A 17,683-nucleotide genomic window follows, 5' to 3' on the forward strand; every position below is an offset into this window, starting at 1 on the left:
TTCACGGATGGTGACTGTTGCTGGGTACCATGCATTAGAGCAGAGCGTACCATACAGCCGGCACACTGCTGCCCTGAGCCAGCTATGGAGGAGTGGGTGGGTGACCGTGCACAACCTGTCCCTAGTGTGTAGGGAGAGGGCTAAAACACATCCCTTGCTAAGAGCTCTGTGACAGACAGACCTTTTTCCAGGTCTGCCCTGGCCAGAGAGACCCTAAAATAAATCTCCCCAAGGCACCAAGCCCCAGGGGAGAGAGGAGCAGGAGCAGGGAGTGGGACCAGGCTGGTGCACTCAGCCCCGCGCACAGGCCAACCACACAGATCCATGCTGTTGACAGAGCCAAAAATAACTCCAGCATCTCTATTCAATGCTATTTAGAAAAACCTCCCTCTCTGAAATGGTGAGCTTCCCCAAAGACAGGATCAATATTTATAAATGCCACGACTTCCATGACCCAGTGATTTATACGGGAACCGGGTCGGGCAGGGTTGCTGCCGCCCCAGCTGGGTCTGCGTGCATTAATAGTCAGTCATTTTTGCTGTTCCCCAGGGGAGCAGGATGGGCTGGGGCAGCCGGAGGAGGAGGTCTGGGCTGTGCAGGGAGGTTGCTGGGTAGGGGAAGCTCACATGGAGGCTGAATTTTCCTCCCACATGAAAACATAATGAATTTTTGAGGAAGTTCGGTGCCAGAGCTGACCCAGTTGGGTTGAAGTTGCCCAGTAATGTTGGCTGGTGGTAAGCTGCTTTCCCACATCAGAAAGGGCTGGGGTCTCCTCTGTGATAGCAGAGGGAATGGGGGGCATGCCCTGGACACAGAGGACTGTCTCCATCCTCCCATGCCCAGGATTTGGATAAGCTTTCCTCTTCCCAGGAGCCTGTCCTGCCCACATGGAGAAGAGTCTGGAGGTCAGTGCCTCAACTTTCATGGACATGACCAAAGTTTGAGCCAATAAAGAAAACTGCAAAGAAATAACCATTTTGGGTCAATGTGAAATGTGTTTTCTGGATTGCAATTTTCCAGGCCACAAATCAGCTAGCAAACACAGTACTTGCCCAGCCCTGATCAGGATGGCTGTCCTTTCCTACCAGACAGGCTGGCAGTCCCTGCGCCCCCTCTCACCACAGCCGGAGTAACACAGCATGTTTTCTTGGGTGACAAAGATGATTTTAATAATTTCTCCCCTTCCTCTCACGCCTTGCTATCCCCTCCACTGTTCCTATCCAGCTGACTGCGGACTGCTGTAGAAAGCAGATGGGGGTTATATTTAACCCCCAAGTCATCTCCACGACTTGATCTTTAGCACAAACAAATGTCAGCACATGGCAGGGACAACAAGCTGTGGCATGAGGATGGAGAGATGATTACCAGCAACTTCATAAACTGACTTTTCCTGATAAAAAAGCCTCCTCTGCCAACACTGCTTCCCAAAATGTCCTGCCTGGCATTTGGACTGGGATATCTGAGGGACAGCATATGGGCTGCAGGTTGCTCTGCCTGCATCAGCTAGGAATAGGTCCCACCTTGCCAGAAGCCAGCCATCAGGACTTCTTCTACCCGGCCTTCATTGATCCCACCACAGGACAGGTCCCGGTCGATAAGAAAGGACCCTTTTGAAGTTTTTAGGGCACTGCTCCTCTGTGATGGAGGTCTGGAAGCAGGATGCTTCCCAGGCAGGTGCACAGGGCACAGATCTACCTGCGTGGCCGAGTGGTGGAGAACATCGAGCCCTTCTTTGTTCTGCAGCTCAACCCTGCTGCCTGGAAAGGAGCTCGTGATCCAAACCATGGCACTGCCTTGGCACCATCAGGGGACTGCAGGAGTCTCCAACCCCTGCTCCTCCAGCAGAACAAGCAAAGCATGGTAGAGGGAAGGCCAAGCATGCTTTCTGCTCCCAGCCAGCAGCAGGCACTGGCTTGCAGCTGCCTGCGTGCACTGAGGGCCAAAAAGGGGACTGGCAGGAGTCTCTGCCCCAGCAGGAACATGGTCCATGCAGCAACTGGGTTGGGACGTGCAGAGGAACATGTGCCACAGGGGGCAGTTTGGAGGGAGAGCAGCTAAATCAGCAGGCGAGTGCATGGCTGGAGCCCCGCCAGCACCTGCCACCTCTGGAAATAGCTCTTACAGAGAACCAGGTTACAGGCATGGAGTCCCCTTCCCTTGTGTTATTACGCAGCACGTGATACATGAAACATGTTGGCAGCGGTCAGTCTAGGGAGAGTTGCAGCAAGGGAGGGAGTGAGATTAATAGGAAAACAAATCAGCACCTAGAAACGAAGCAAACAGACAACATGGAGGGACCCAGACCACCAGGGATGCTGGATCGCAGACAGACCCATGCACATGTATGGAAGGAAAAACAGGCTGTGAGCAGAGCTGGCCACCAGGAGTAAAGACAGAAAAATGAAAGGAAACCCCTTTATTATCTAAATGGGGATACGATTTCTGGAAGAACAGACTCTTCAGCCCAGGAGTGGTGTTTGAAGCCCTAGAACAGCTGAGAGAGGTGTTGATGGTGCTGTCACCAGAAAAAATGATAGTATGGAGATACTGTTTTTTACCTAAGGCCAAGACATAGGAGAAGAAATAGATACTTGATTCCGGAGCAGGGTACTCTGCATCAGCATGGGCCTGCGGAGGTAGTAAACTGGAACATCTAGGGGAGATGCTAAGAGAAGCAGATCTAACACAGAAGAAATGTCACAAGACTAACAGTTATGAGAAACAATTGATAATGAGTGGTAGCTGCTAGCATTTGAGACACACTGAGAGTGATGTACAGTGGACAGAAGGGAATAGAGTGGGCAGAAAATTGTGTGGGTCTGGGCAGCAGTGGAAGAACTGCTCTGTGCTTAGTGCTGTCTGCAGCTTGCAGATCTAGGAGCAGGGATCCTGCCAAGCCAGAAGCGTGCTGAGAGAGCATCTATGGACAGGAAGGAGATTGCAGACAGAAAAGGAGCTGCTGACTGCATCCTCTGCAAGGGGATGAACCCTCTAGCTCACTGCAGTGCATACACTGTGCTATCCCTGGTCACCATGAAGAAGCCCCTACTGAAGAGCTTTGGAGATCAGCTCTGAGAAAAAAGAGTTCAAGTAAGTTGAACTGCAGATCCATCTGCAGATGTGAGATGGACAGTGCAGTGCAAGGTGAGCAGTGCAGTGCAAGGTGAGCAGGGCTTACCTTGCACTGCACATGCAGATGGATCTGCAGTCTTTTAGCTTGTTGCAGCACTGGCATGGCTGGAAGGAAAGGCTCAAGGGATGTTACAAAGATCCCAACAGAAGTGGGTACTGAGACAGGACAATTATTTGTACAGCAAGGTTAGTGAGATCACAGAAAATCAATGTGACAGAGACCAGCAGCTCCTGCCAGCAGGTGAGAGGTGAATTCTGGGCCACATTTAGGGTGGGATTTTGCTTAGAAGAGGCCAGGCACTAATACCAGGGGACTGAAGAGCTGACATCATGGACAGATGCCTAGGCATGCTGAGTTGAGGATGAAGGCATGCCTGGAGTGGTGCCAGGACTGGATATTGATGCTCAGCTGAAGACAAGTGTTGTGCCCCATTCTGAAAGGAATCTCTGCAGCCTCCTGAAACTCCAACCTGTCTGTGAAAGGACTGGAAGAAACCTGATCACATTTAGTAATGGATCACAGATATGCGATTGCTGCAATAGCAACCACAGAGCCCAGGAACTGGACTTTCTAGAGGCCATTGAAGTCAGTATCTGATGGAGAAGGTGAAGATGCACTGAAGATGCACTTCAGAAAGCCTGATGTTCTCAACACGTTCTGCTCAGACACTGGCCCACCACACTCAGCAACAGAGTGGACACAGTCTGGCATCCTGTGGGAATCTGGACACAAAATATCTTTCCCCACATACCACACAGAAGGGAGCAGGAATGGCAAATGCCAAGGAGATGGTCCCCCTTGTGAATCATTGCAATAAAAAGCAATAAAGTCAAAAGCCAAGGAGGCTGGTGAACCAGAAACTACAAGAGGGCATTTGGAAGTCAGTCTGGGTGCCAGCAGTCCACCTCTTAAGTGAAAATTCAGTGTGGCTGGAGAAACACAGCAGTGAAATACTCCAAACCCATTTACAGTCTCTGCTTCTTAATGTGAATGTCCCCTTCCCCAAAAGACCTCATCAGACTCAGTTTTGAGGGCAATTTAGCTGGAACAACAGGGCAACTTACAGTCTCTGAGTGCAACCCTGGAATGTGCTGGCACAGGCAAGAGGATTGGGCAAAAGTGGGGACAGAGACTCCTCTGCCATGAAACAGCTGCTCCCCTGGGAGGAGGGGGAAGGACTGGGGTGGGAGGAAATCTGGACTTTAGTACATGGAGAGTGCACTTTGCTTGGTAACTCCCAGTGTCTCCTCTGGGACAGCTTGGAGGGGTTGTGCATGGTGTTCCGCTCCATTAGTAATTACTTTATGCCAGCACATGTAAATAATTATTCTGGCACAGCTTCTCAGCAGAGTGCTGTGTGCAGTCCTTCTAAGCCATTGCAGCATTGACCCCGGAGCACAGCCTGCTCTGCTGGCTCCCTTGGAGGCCAATACCAGGATCGAAGAGATTTGTGTTTGCACATGGACAGGCTGCAAGTCCTTGCATCAACAGCACTTTGGAAACTTAAAGTATCTGTGTAGGTGAAGTGTTTTTCCATGTGATCAAACTCACTGCTTCCCCTCAAGAACTGACCACGCATCCCACCCCTTTCCCTGAAATCAGACCCTGAAGAGAGAAGCTTTGGGATTAAAAAATGGGAGAAATGCTTTCAGAAAAAGGAAGATAAAAGAAGTCTCCTTCACTTGATATTTTCTGCGAAAGGTTTTGCCTAAGACAGGGCGTTCCTGCCAAAGTTATAAACCCCTGTGAACAGCTAGGTTTCCAGTGGAAGCCTGAGTCCGTGCAAACTGATGTGCCTCTGCATGGTATGACACGAAACAACTCTTTCACCGCAGAAATCTCCCTCTTTCCAAACTCCAACAGTGCCCTCAAGTGCTCAAAGGAGAAGCCGCAAGCCAGGGATGGAGCTTGCTACCACCCAGGCTGCGGTGCACAGGACAGACTATGAACTAGGAGGGGAAAGATGTGGTTGCATGGCCTTGAGCTTGGCTCACTGCTGTCCCTGCCTGTGCTAAGCCGAAACGGCTGCATCCCCCTGTCTTACTTCTTTTCCCCTGTGTGGGCAGATCTGCGCCATGTGAAAGCCCAGCTGCCACCAAGAGATGCTCCAAGAGCATCCAAAGCAGATCTGTGGTCTGTGTTGCCTGGAAAGGATGTCAAAAGCTTGTGAAAACAGTGTGGTTTGGATATGACCACTGGAGTGATCCCACCCAGCCAGACCTCCTGGACCCATCCCTCCAGAAGATGTGACCTCGTCTGGAGAGGAGAGGACTAAGTCTCAGTGTCCCCGCTTCGAAGGGGAGGTTGTGTTTCACCCCATCCGACTCCCTGCCAAGAGCTTTCCAAGCTGTGTGGAGACAGTTTTGGCACAGCAAGGCAGGGCAGTCCTTGCTCCTTCAGTGGGCTGCGTCTCAGCAAGAGGGATTCTTTCAGGGAACAAGAGATAAGGCCTGTTTGGATCTGTGGGACCTCTGCCTGCTCCCAGTGAGACAGCAGGAGCTGGAGACACTGTACATGCTCATCTGGGAACCTTTGTGTGACACAAGTGATCCCTAGCAGGATGGTGGACTCAAAAACAGCTCACCTTGCTCAGGTCTTCCCCTGTGGGTTCCCTGGAGGGTTACCTGGTGGAGCTTTATCCTACAGTCCTATACTTTAGGGAAACACTCAGATGGTACACCTCCACGCACCAGTACTTGCTGTATGAGAATTAAGATGTTTCCAAGGGACAACAGGGTGTTACTGTGATGGGAATTGACAAAGATATATTGGGACACTGTTCTTGTCCCCTGTTTCCTCACCCGTTTCCTTATTTGGGGAGGCTACTCTTAGCCTGGATCATGGCATTGGTTTGATTTACACTGTGTGGCCTCAAAACCTGTTGAGTTAAGCAGCAGAGGGGACAGAAACAGGCAGACGGGGAAGGGAACTTCTGAATCTGTTTTTCTCCCTGTAGCCAGAGTATCATGGGACTGTCCCCTCTGACTCACTTACTACTACCTACTCCTGACTTTGCAGGAAAGGTTTTGCTGCTCCAGAGAAGCCACCTACTGCAACACACAGCTCCTACTCTGCTGTGGTTCATCACTGCCTCAGACAGCATGAGATGACCCTGCCAGCAAGTGCAGATCTGACAGGGATGAGGATGGTCTTTCTAGTGTAGCAGGCAGCGCTTGCTGTCCTTTGTTACACCGATGCTCCTTGGCAAGTGCCAGCCTCTCCCCCTGGCAGATGGGGAGCAGGTTTTTCATCTGACACAGCCCGGTCATCATCTTCAGGTCAGCTGCTGTCAGCAGCTACAGAGCAACAGACACTAGTGAGTTCTCAGGGCTTCAGCATCAACTTGCTTTGATCATCACCAGCCTGCGGATAAAAATATCCAGATCTGGGTCCAGCACCGTTTCACGGGGAACTTTTCAGCACATAAATAGGAGCACTTATGAGAAAACTGGTGGAGCGGGAACCGACAGCTGTAACAGAGACAACTAGTTGCAGGAGACTGGCAAAGGACCATAGTCTGAGCACGTTCCCCAGCAACCTCTCTCCACACCTCCACAAGAAAATGGCCTGTCCTGCTTTTCTTGCATTCACCAAAAGTGACCTTGAAACCTGCTGCTGTGATGCCATTTCTATTCTAAGGGCCAGAATAGCTGGCTGTGCCACTCACGGCTGAGGATCCCAGCCAAAAGGCATTTCCCTGGCAGAGCGCAGAGGCCCCAGAGCAAAGCAGGTCTCATCATGACGTTGTGGGTTTCTAATTAATACCCATTTGTTTGCAAGCTGATCTGCCTGACCACGTGCCAGCCCCAGAATTTCATGTGCATCCCTGCGGAGAGGGGCTTGACAGTCGCCAGGACCCACAATCCCAGGCCCTGCCTGCCTGCCGCTCTCTGCCAGGTCACACACAGCCTCGTCTCAAAGCTACATAGCCGAGGATATTACTCTCCCCACCTCCATGCACTTGTCCTGAAATTAGCACTTGTCTATGCAAATGAGTCGGCTCATTAGGTCTCCCCCTCTATTCATCAATAGATGGCAGCAAATAGCCCCCTTCCAGGCCTGGGAATACAAATTGCAGTGCCTGAACCTGCTACTCCCTGCACAGTCTGGTGATCTTTAATTTTTCATGCAAAATACGGCCCAAATCTTTCTGCTTCCACAAGGACACGAGTCAGACAAAACTTCCCCAGAGCACTGTCAGAGCTGTGCACAGAGGGACCAGCAGCTTTCAGGTGTGCACGTTGGCCCTGTGCGACCATACAGAAAGCAGAAAACGCCCGCTCCACATTAACACACAGGAGAGGGATCACATCTTTGCCGGCCAGGGCATGATCCGTGCACAGCTGTGATTTAGCGAGGCCTGCAGGGATACTCGGTGGCCTCTGACTGTTCCCTGCACTGGCTGTTTGATGGCAGGGGGCAGTCCCACTTACTGGGGCCATCTGGAAGCTCTCAAAGCCTGCTGAAACGAAATGCACCCAGAGGCCCTCTCTGAGCTAGGGGCTGGGTCAGATTACTGACAGAGAGACAGGGAACATAAACACACCGAGGTCTTGGGGGGGAACAAAGAGCACCCCTGCTATGCCAGCATGTGTCTGTACAGAAATACAAATTGGGGTCTCATCACCTCTGCCTCGAGAGCAGGTTGCTCATGCACGGGCTCAGTGAGGACAGCCTGCTCCCACCCCACATCCTGCCGTACGCAGGCTAATGCGTAACATACGTACACAGGACCTTGAAAAGCACAGTGGCCTTCAGCATCTGGTGGCTCCTTTGCCCCCTGTATTTCCTGGGGCCAGCCATACACCCTGGGGGTCCCTGCTGGGATTGCCTGCAACCCCCCCACCCTGATTCACCTTCTAGGCCTGGTGACCCAAGTGGCCTCTCCAGTGTGTGGTGCAAGGTCACATGAGCTGGGCTGCAGGCTAGCTGGTGAGGCTACCCTCACAGTGGCTAGGGAAGGTGTAGGGGACCACTACAACATTGAGATGGCCGCCAGGAGGGAGCAGGCAGTTGTGCCAGCAGTGTGCTGTGAAGCCAAGGGCTAGCAACTGGGCAAGCTGCTGATGGAGCAGAAGGAAGATTGGGAGCCACTGCCAGGACTGTGTCCCTCTGCCCCACTCCCCTCCCGCGGCCAGCGCCCCCAAAGTATGCCCATAACCTCGGCTCTGAAAAGCCCAGCACAGCCCAAGTCTTCCTTTCCCCTCGCCCAGCCCAAGGGCGGGTGATCCAGAAGCAGTCTGCGCTCCTGCCCGGGGACGCCCCGCCTCAGCCCGGCAGGCCCCTCGCAGCCAGCCGCCCACCACCACCAGGCTGCTCACACACGGCCCGTGCCCTGCCACCACCACCGCTGCCCTCCTCAGGAAACGGGCCCCGGCTCTACCCCGGGAGGATGGTGTTTCATTAGCCGAGGGGGGCTCCGAGGGCGCCTGAGGCAACCGGGCGCGGCGGAGGCCCGGCGGCAGGAGCCGGCCTGGCGCCCATCGGCGCTCGCCCCCTCAGAGCGGCCCGCCAGGGGACGGGGTGTGTGTGTGTGGGGGGGGGGGTGAGGAAGCCGCGCGCGCGGGCAGGGCGCGCGAGAGAACTGCGCATGCCCAGCTGCCGGCGGCAGCTCGCGCGCTCTCTCTCTTTCCCCCATTGTCCCTCCGTCACGTGCCGCGGGAGCCGGCCCTTTGCCGCTTCATAGATGGCGGCGCGCGGGCCAGCGCCGCTGAGGGGGGCGGGGGGAGGGGCGGCTGTTGTTGAAGCTTTATTGTTCCCGCGGCGGCGGCCGCTGCCGCCGTGAGCCGTGTCCGCCGCGCCGCTCCCAATAAAGGTAACCATGGCGACGGTGGCGTCGGCCGGGTTGGGGGCCGCGCCGCGGGGGTGGCCCGGCCCAGCCCGGCCCGGCCCACCTCACCTCGCTCGCCCCCTCCGCTGCGGGCTGCCGCCGTGGGTGTCCTGGAGGGGCTCGGCGGGCAGTTCCCCCCCCCCCCCCCGCCGGGCTGTCCCCATCTCCGGCCTCCCCCGCCGGGACCAGGCCTCTCCTCCCCACCTCGGTGCCAAACCCGCGCGGGTAGGGGGGGAAGGGAGGGCAGCTGGGCCCGCGCTCTGCCGCGCCGGGGATGGGGCGGTTTGCCTCGTCCCGGGGGGGCAGGGGGACGGGAGAGTCTGTCCTCACCCGCAGGGAGGGACCGGCTCCTGGGAAGCCTTCGCAGGCGGCCCAAGGAGGCTGAGGGGAGCCTGGGGGCTGCCCTTGCCTGCAGCCTGGCCGGGAGGTGGATCCCCCACGGGAGTGCTGTGTTAAATCAAGGTGTGCTTGATAGGTGCTCCACGGGTGGCCAAAGAATTGAAGGACTGCAGTCCCTCACATTTAAAACACTACCCGTGTCCCTTCTGCCGAAGTGAGCTGGTTGATTGCATCACTGCCATGGAAAATATGGCCCGAGTCTTTCCTTTTGTAACCTACGCTTACAAGCAAAGATTCTTTCACCAGAATTTCAGCTCTATCTGTGAGCCAAAGCCTGTCAGCTGGATACTACTGACCCCCCTAAGATGGTTCTCATTAGATGCGCTTTAGGGGCTCTTTGAGCTGTGACCCCTGCTTGGGCAGAAGCTGTGAACCTCCCAGAAAGTATTTTAAAGGTAGGCAGGGAAAAGCATTACCTTGCTCTTCCATGCCTTTTGCTACAGATTCCTCTCCTTTGCTTTGGATGGCTAGTCATGCCTGTTCATTGAGATGATGGGTTAGAAGACTGACCCATCAAGAGATAAATAAATAGGTTTTTTGCACTAAGCCAAGAAATCAGCGGTCTGATCTAGTTTTCTTGTGTGGTCACCAGCTTGACAGAGCTGCTGCAGAGGAGCACGGAGAAGGGAGGAGCAAGGCTGCTCCTTTCTGTAGCAGCCTGTCCCCAGGTCAGGTTAGATGTGTTATGGAAATGCCCTGGGGTGGGTCCTGGTCAATAAAATCCATCTCCTTCCCAGAGAGAGACAGGCTCGTAGGTGACTCTCAGGGGTAATTTCTTCTGTGGTGGAAAGGAAAGCTGGCACATCTGATTTATGGGCCCAGATATGACATAAGGCAGCCTGATTCTGCAGGTTTTTGGTTAAGAGATACCAAGTGTCTTGTGTTTGAGGAGGAATTTGGGTTTCAAACCCTGGTGCAAGGACAGGGTGATGCAGGAATAGCCTGTTATAGTACAGACCAGAACGGAGGTCCTTTCCCAGCTGACCACCCCAGCCTCCATGCCCTGCTCATTTGCCCTTGTTTCATCTCTCTTTCCAGTATATTTTGAGTTAACGGCCTCAACATACTGCTTAAAGAAGGTGCTGAAAATGCACCTGTTGTCTCCCAGACCGCAGCTCAGCAGTTACAGAAGTCTTCCAGGAGACGGAGGAAGTGAGTTGGCTTACTGAGGTAAATGCTGTTAGGCTTTTACATTGCTGCATCCTCCTCTCTGTTTTAAAGCACCTGCACTCACGTTTGAAGAGTTGTTGTAGGTCCTTTTGCTTTAATGGAGTTTCAGGGTTGTGGAGGTGCCTCTCTGATGGCCTGAAGCAGGAGGTGACAGTGGTGGAAGTCCAGGTGCTTCCTGACTTGCTGTCTTGATAGATTCAGCTCAAAGTAATTCTGTGTACTTTACTAACAAGTCTGAGGGAATTGCTCCCATTTTGGGCTGACCATGCTCGAGAAGTGTCATTTTAAAGCTTTTTTCCCTGTGTGCTTGAAGAGACCTTTGGATCAAGGCACCATACGGGTACATTGTACCATGTCTGCTCTTGGGTGTAGGAAAAAATGTCTTCTGCACTTCTGCTGACAGCAAAATGGATCGCAAAAGCTGGTCAAAGTAGTGTTTTGTTTTTTTTTTTTTTAAAAAGCCACTAATAAATTGCAACATGCAGTCTTCTCTGATATAAACCTACCTGACAAACAGGAGTTCAGATGTCCAACTTTTGGTTTTTGAGGGAATGTTATGGGAACCTGCAAAATACAATTAGCACTTTCAGTATTCTTGGGCACAGTGAGACATGGTTGAGCAGCCACTGGAGCAAACTTTAGCTCTTGCTTTGTGTTTGTGCTGGTTTTCCACTGCGTGATTTCATTCTCTTGTTGGGGCAACCTTATTCCAGGAGGGATAGGCATCAGCCCTCGCTTTGAAGAGTAATGGAAAACTTGCTGTTAAGAGTTGGAGCATACCTATTCTTTTTTCAATCTATTATATTTCCATTCAGAGCATCAGCGCAGACAGATAGCCAAAGTGTTGCGTGTTTTTTGAGCAGTATATTCTGCTGCCTTTAGAGACTGTGAAGCACTGAATTTAGTCAAAGTGTTGCTTATTTTCCTCTGTTATCTGTCTGCACTGATGCTCTGAACTGAAATAAAATAGATTGAAAAACAAATTGGTGTGCCCTGGCTTCCTCGTACTGGATTTTACATTATCCTCTGGGAGAGCTGCTTGCTCTGGCCCTTTGGAGCACCCCAGAGAAAGGTAATGACCCCTTAGCCTCTTTCAACACTCCAAAGACTGAATTACTTTTGGTGGGAGAGGTAAGAAAATTGAATTGCAGTACATGATTTTCTGGCTTTCCAATAACCCTCTTTGTAAGGTCATCATCTCAGTAACAAGAAAACAGGAAACTGGTAAACACACCCAAAAAGCATTCAGATTCTGATTTAAGGCTTCACTGTCCTTAACTCCTCAGAGCTAAAACCAGAAAGTTGCCCATCGCCTGGAGGCTGCTGTTGTACGCAAGGGACTGCAGGGCCAGGTAACACAAGGGAATGAATCTCAGCTTTCCATCCTGCTGCATTTACTGATTTACATGAGTCTTTTGAAACGAGCCTTTGAGTAAGTGCAAAATGGGTAGTGATGGAGTGAGCTCCTCTCACAGGGGCAGGAAGCCTTCCTGGGCTGGGACCTGCACTTACTTCAATGACCACTTTGGATTTTAGCTCCCTTGAGCAGAAAGCTAAGAGTGCAGGAACAGGAGTGTTGTTGGGCTGCTCCTGTGAGGCCTTCTAATCAGCTCTAACAGAAGTGGCATTTACTTAAGAGAGAGAAGTTGGATTCTTCCATTTTGCTTATCTCTTTCTGTCCACTTTTATTTTTTTCTTTTCGCTTTGTTTTAGCTTTTTAGAGTTTGCATAGGATTTGCTTTCTTCTACTTTTGCACAGGGTGTGCGGATTGGTTTTAGTAAGCTTTATCATCCGTCTGTGCATTGCATTGCACCGCGCTGTCAGAAGAGGGAGCGCAAGGCTGTGGGTTTGTGCCTTTAAAAAGCAGTGTTATGGTATTGCTTAATTCCTTGGCAGTGCAGCAATAGTTTGTTGGGTTTTTAAAAATTTTTTTTGAAAGCTAAAAAAAGCCTGCTCCATGTGCATCCCAAGGAATAATTTCAGGCATGGAATGCATCTTCAAGCTGGCTACTGAGATGCTACTAATCAATGCAGGAAGTAGCTTTTGGCATTATTTTATTAATGCCAGCAGGTGTGTTGACAAGCACCTTGTAAAAGCCCTTAACTATGGCAGTGAGAGGTATATGTTTTACTAAGGCTGTGGTAGCATTAAAATTCTTTCTGTGCCTTGTGATGGACTTTCTGACGATGTGAGGTACTGCGGCAGCCTCATAACTGCAAGGGAGGGATGGTCTCATCTGTGCATCTTTGGAGCACCTGTCTCTGTAGCATGTAATTGCTAAAGTGCTCAGTCCTAAATTTCAATTATATTTTGATAAGCCTAGTGACGTGGATGGCTTTTGAATCTGGATTGAAGTAATTATATGAATGATGAAGAGAAGTAATTTAATTTGGAAACTCCTTTTTGGTTATGTAGACAGAATTGGGTGTTCCTGTTTCCTCGTCCTCTGTGAAGAAGTGTTGTTGCTATCAACATATCCTTTTCCTGTTCTAATGTAGCTTAAAGAAAAAGACATGATCCCCTTGAACTGTGGAGGTGTATGAGGACAGAAATACCTGGGAAAAGGGTGAAAGAGATGGAACTGGATGGTGGAGTATAATGTTTGGGGCAGACCCGTTGTGGACTTCCTGTACTTGGGAGGTTCAGAAGAAGGGGCTTCTTTGCTGAAGTGGGTGTCCTGAGAGCAGTCCCAGATGATAACTGCTGCTTAAGGATGAACAGGAGGAATTTATCAACATGTGGTTGAGTAGAGGCTTAGGAATATTGGGCACTTTTGAAAATGTGACTCAAATTGATTGACTTTGCAGTCTCACTGGAAGTCAGTGGAACTGACTCCTGAGCCACCTTGGTGTTCTCCCTGGGAAGCTGTCAGGACAAGGCTTAAGATGTCCCTTGATGTTCCTCAAAAGTTTCACCGTTCTTTTGCAAAGCCCACCTGGAGGGCAGCTGAGATGAGCAAATACCTCCGTCTTCTCTGTCCCCTCTTCTGACTCAAGTGAGCGGGTATTTTGGAATAGGGCAGTGCTCTGGTGGCTCAGGTGTCAGAGACCCCAGAAGCAGCCCACTTATCTTAAGTTTGAAATTCATAAAAAAACTCCAGTGAGCCTGGGTCCAAAGAGGATGCAGAGAAGCAGCTTTAAGCTGAAAAATTAACAAATGGCTTTTTCTTACCAGTGGTGCTGGCAGAGGTAGATGGCTCATGCTCTGTAAGCAGTCATTGCTGCTGAGGTATTAGTTACCTGCTCTCAGAGAGATTCCCAGTTCAGCCCAGTCCCAGACAAATCTCCCAAAAGCTGTCTAGAAGATGGCTGGGAAATGAAGCTGGACAAACTCAGGTAAGAAATGAGGCATGTAATTTAACAGCTAGAAGAACTATGGCAGTGGAGGGTCCTCCCCCTAAAAATCAGGTCTTATCATGACTGGACACCTTGCTGGAAGAGAAACTTTAGCCAAACCCAAGTTACTGAGTCCAGAAATCTAGGAGGCAATGACAGATGAAAAATGATGCTGGTGGTGGTCCCTTCTGGCTGTAAGCTTTGAATAAAAACACGAAGCGTGTTCTAAGAAGGGGGCAATTGCCTTGAGGATGGTCTTGGCCATCACCCCTTGTTAAAAAAATATCTGTTCTCTTTGGCAGTACTGGATCTTTGGGTCCCTGTAATTAAAGAAGTAAAATGTATTTAAACAAAGATGTCTGATCTAATTGCTCAGGACACATTTTCCAGTGCTCTGGATTGCTGTAATAAAGAAGGGGAGGTGCTGCTAGGCTGCTTAGAGCTTTACTGTTTTGAGCTGTCATGGGCAAATATGTCTTCTATATTTTTGCCAGGAATAGAGGGAGCAGACGGTGCTGCTGCTTCTTCCAGCTTGCCACGGTGGAAATGATAGGTTTTATGCAGAAGGCTATTCATGGCAAAGTGAACAGACACCTCTTCCAGGACATCAATGTTTCCTCCTTGTCCTTTTGTAGGAAGAGCCACAGCTATTACTAATTAACCAGCAGACCCAATTTCATCTCAGATACTGGAAGTCCTTCAGCTCCAGGGAAGGAGTGGGTGGACTAAAACTGCTATTACATTGAGCATGGCAAAAGAAATGGGTCTCCTTCTCCCACGACCAGCAGCAACTCTGCTCATGGCAGCTTGGTTACTCTAATCTACAACAGTGTGGGAGGATAGCAGAGCCCACATATTTAGTAGGCTAGAAGTGCAGGTGGCCAGCCCTGTGCATGGGTGAGGGGGTGGATCTGGTACTTGCAAAGCAGCAGAGATGAGCTGCAGACCAGACAGCCTTTCGCAGCGATGCGCCTGGAGAAGCTCTGGCTCCTGGGAAGTAGGAGGGTGGGGTAGCTACTTAGGTTTCCCTGCCTTCCAGAAAAGGACCCACCTACCCTGTGCTCTTGCTTCAAAGGTATTCAGATGGAGAGCATGACATCTCTGCTTTGAGGTGATGTCAAAACCATCTGTGATCTTATCCTGATGATTGAAAAGCAAGTTACATAGTACTTTCTCTTTAAAGCACGGGGGAGCTCTTGGCTGAGCAGGAGAGCTCTCTTGCATGGGTGGTATCCACCAACCAGTTGCTCAGCCGTCTGTAGCTTTGGTATGAAGTGATGTCTCTTGGCTCCTCCCGTCTTCCCACAGCTACCACAGGCAGTGCCATGCAGAAGGACAGCTGGAGACCTGCCCGCCTGTGGGCATGAGGTCCTGCTTCCCACAGAGTCTGAGCTCCAGAGGGGTTGGCGCCTTGTGGGAGCGAGACACCAGCTCAACCTGCGCCCAGCGTCTGCTTGCAACTTGCAATTTGGTGCAAGTTGGAAGTTGCTCCGAGCCTGCTTTTGTGAAGACAGTGCTTCAAGGTGGTGTATGAGCATTGGCTCATTAAAGCTTGTGCCCTGATGATAGGCAATATTACTCCTATTCTTTACAAGAGAGTGGGAAGCTGAGTGCAAAGATGTTAAGCAGTTGAAGGTCATGTAAATCATGTCTATCCAGGTGCTCTTCCTCTAGTGCTCATGCTGTTTTGTTTCAGCATCATTGCCAGCACCAGTGTTAGGCATGCTAGTGTGTAGACAAGGCAGTAACATCTTTATCTTGTCTAGCTTAGATAAAAACACCAGATAGCCCGCTGATAAAAATTCCATTGGCAGATGTCCTATCTGTTCTCCCTCCTGTAACAGGGGCAGGGGTGAGGAAGTAAAAGTGAGGCTCTGGTGTATGGGATTAGGGCTGTGGACTTCTGCAAGAAATTACAGCTTGGGGGAAAAGACTTGTAAATTGATGAGTTACGACTGTGGTGTGCTGAGAAGGGAGGTGCTGAAGGCCCTGGGCTGCAAGCAGACCTCTATCTCTAACGCTTGCATGCCCCTGCTGATCTTAGTAGTGACGTGGAGAGATTAACTGGTCCCAAACCACCTAGTGCTTTGCACGTCAAAACCAACACCTCAGATTCTCTTCTGTGTTTGGTAGATAGTCTGAACAGATCTTCCTGCCCTTTCAGAAACCAGCTGTTGAATTTGGCATCAGCTCCAGCTTCTGGATGCAGGCAAAGCCTGGCGCTGCAGTGCCTGATCTGAAGAGCATTCACACCTCCTTGAGTTGTATGGTAGGAGGCACATCAGGGAGTCTCTTCTCCCTTTTTTATAGCTCCTGGGACTCAGTACTCATTTCCAAGCTCTTTCTGATGTATTTATATTTGAACAGTATCTAGACTTTTCAGCTCTAGTAGGGTAAGTTGATGAATTTGGGGAGTGTGAGTTCAGAATGGGGCCTCTTGCTGGAACCACTGAACTGCAGCACAGTAAACTACTAGGAGGTGTAAACTGAAAAGTAATTTTTGTTTACTCTTTCTTTCTGTCTGGCTAGTATCTGAGCAAAGTGCTAACAGGATCCTTTTTTTTTTTTTAAACTAGCTGGGCTTTGTGAAAGCAGTGTGGAGTCCACAGCGAGAGGAGGCCAGTAGACCCTGGTGCCATGGAGCTTCCCAGTTACAGCAAGCAGCTGCTGCAGCAGCTGTACACTCTCTGCAAAGAGCAGCAGTTCTGCGATTGCACCATCTTCATTGGGAATGTTCATTTTAGAGCACACAAGGTGGTTTTGGCTGCTGCCAGCCTGCTTTTTAAATCCTTGTTGGACAGCACGGACACCATCTCCATCGATGCTTCTGTGATGACTCCTGAGGAGTTTGCACTCCTGCTGGAGATGATGTACAGTGGCAAACTCCCCCTGGGGAAACACAATTTCACCAAAGTTATCTCTGTGGCAGATAGTCTGCAGATGTTTGATGTGGCTGTTAGTTGCAAAAACCTCCTCAGGGACCTCATCAGCTGTTCTACTCAGGACCAGGTAGTGAGAGAAGTCTCCAGCCAGGCAGCAGACTCATCTGGAAACCATGCTGAAGCTAATAACCTGCCCCAGTCTGAAAAACGTGATGAAGGAAAAACAGATATCCTCCTTCCTCAGAGAGTTTCCCCTTTTCCTGGCCCTCTAGAAGCAGAAATGGAAGCAGATGTTTCTCCTGGCCAGGAGCTTGCCATGAATCACACCTGGGTTCAGCAGAACATGATGTTGAGTGACTCCAGATCCCTGCAGGAGGATTCAGGCTCTTGTCCTGATCAGCCTGCCTGTGCCAGGCAGGGTGGCTGTGTGGAAGAGGAGCTTGCTGAGCCTCTGGATGAGAAAGGAGGAGCAAGGGATTTAGGTGAGACTTTACAGGTCTGGGCTCAGTATTGCCTCTTATTTGCAACTGCGTTGACTCACGTTTTTCTTTTACAGGGCATCTTTTCCTCTCTGTTTGTTCTTTTTAGTTTGCCCTGGGTTGGGAGCAGCACCAACACGTACCCCTTTTCTGCAGGGACTTTCTTCCTTTAGCACTGTGCAATACCCTCCTTTGGCCTTTGCAGTTGCTTCTCGCTCACCACTTTGACAGAGCTGTAGTGAGCAAAACTTTTCTTACTCATGCATGTGATTGCATCTGACGTACAGTGGGATCTGCGTTAGTGCAGGACATGAGGTTGATAAGACAGTCTGTATAACAGTAAGCGAACAGAGTTGCCTGCTAATGCTACCTTATCCTTTAAACTCCTGTTCAGCATGGGAGGAAAACAGAGACTGTACTGGGTTTAAAATAAATGTTCCATTTATAACTGGT

At 50.6% G+C, this 17,683-nt stretch overlaps 1 protein-coding gene across 13 annotated transcripts in view; it reads left to right on the plus strand.

Annotated features, from left to right (window-relative positions):
• Positions 1 to 8,801: 8,801 nt before the first annotated feature.
• ZBTB40 (zinc finger and BTB domain containing 40) overlaps positions 8,802 to 17,683 on the plus strand; it is a 43,075-nt gene continuing 34,193 nt past the window's right edge. For 3 of the 13 annotated variants that reach the window (XR_008235873.1, XM_052791464.1, XM_052791468.1), the window contains exons 1-3: positions 8,802 to 8,948; positions 10,401 to 10,532; positions 16,446 to 17,233. Coding sequence is in view for 11 of the 13 variants with exons in the window: in XM_052791464.1 (XP_052647424.1) it covers positions 16,507 to 17,233 (727 nt within the window). In the remaining 2 variants the exon portion in view is untranslated. Of the gene's footprint in view, positions 8,949 to 10,400; positions 10,533 to 12,932; positions 13,870 to 16,445; positions 17,234 to 17,683 lie in introns of those variants that run through there. The other 10 variants (XM_052791457.1, XM_052791465.1, XM_052791463.1 and 7 more) reach the window with 6 other exon arrangements.

Source organism: Harpia harpyja, chromosome 7 (assembly GCF_026419915.1).
Source record: "Harpia harpyja isolate bHarHar1 chromosome 7, bHarHar1 primary haplotype, whole genome shotgun sequence".
In the NCBI taxonomy this organism is placed as follows: domain Eukaryota; kingdom Metazoa; phylum Chordata; class Aves; order Accipitriformes; family Accipitridae; genus Harpia; species Harpia harpyja.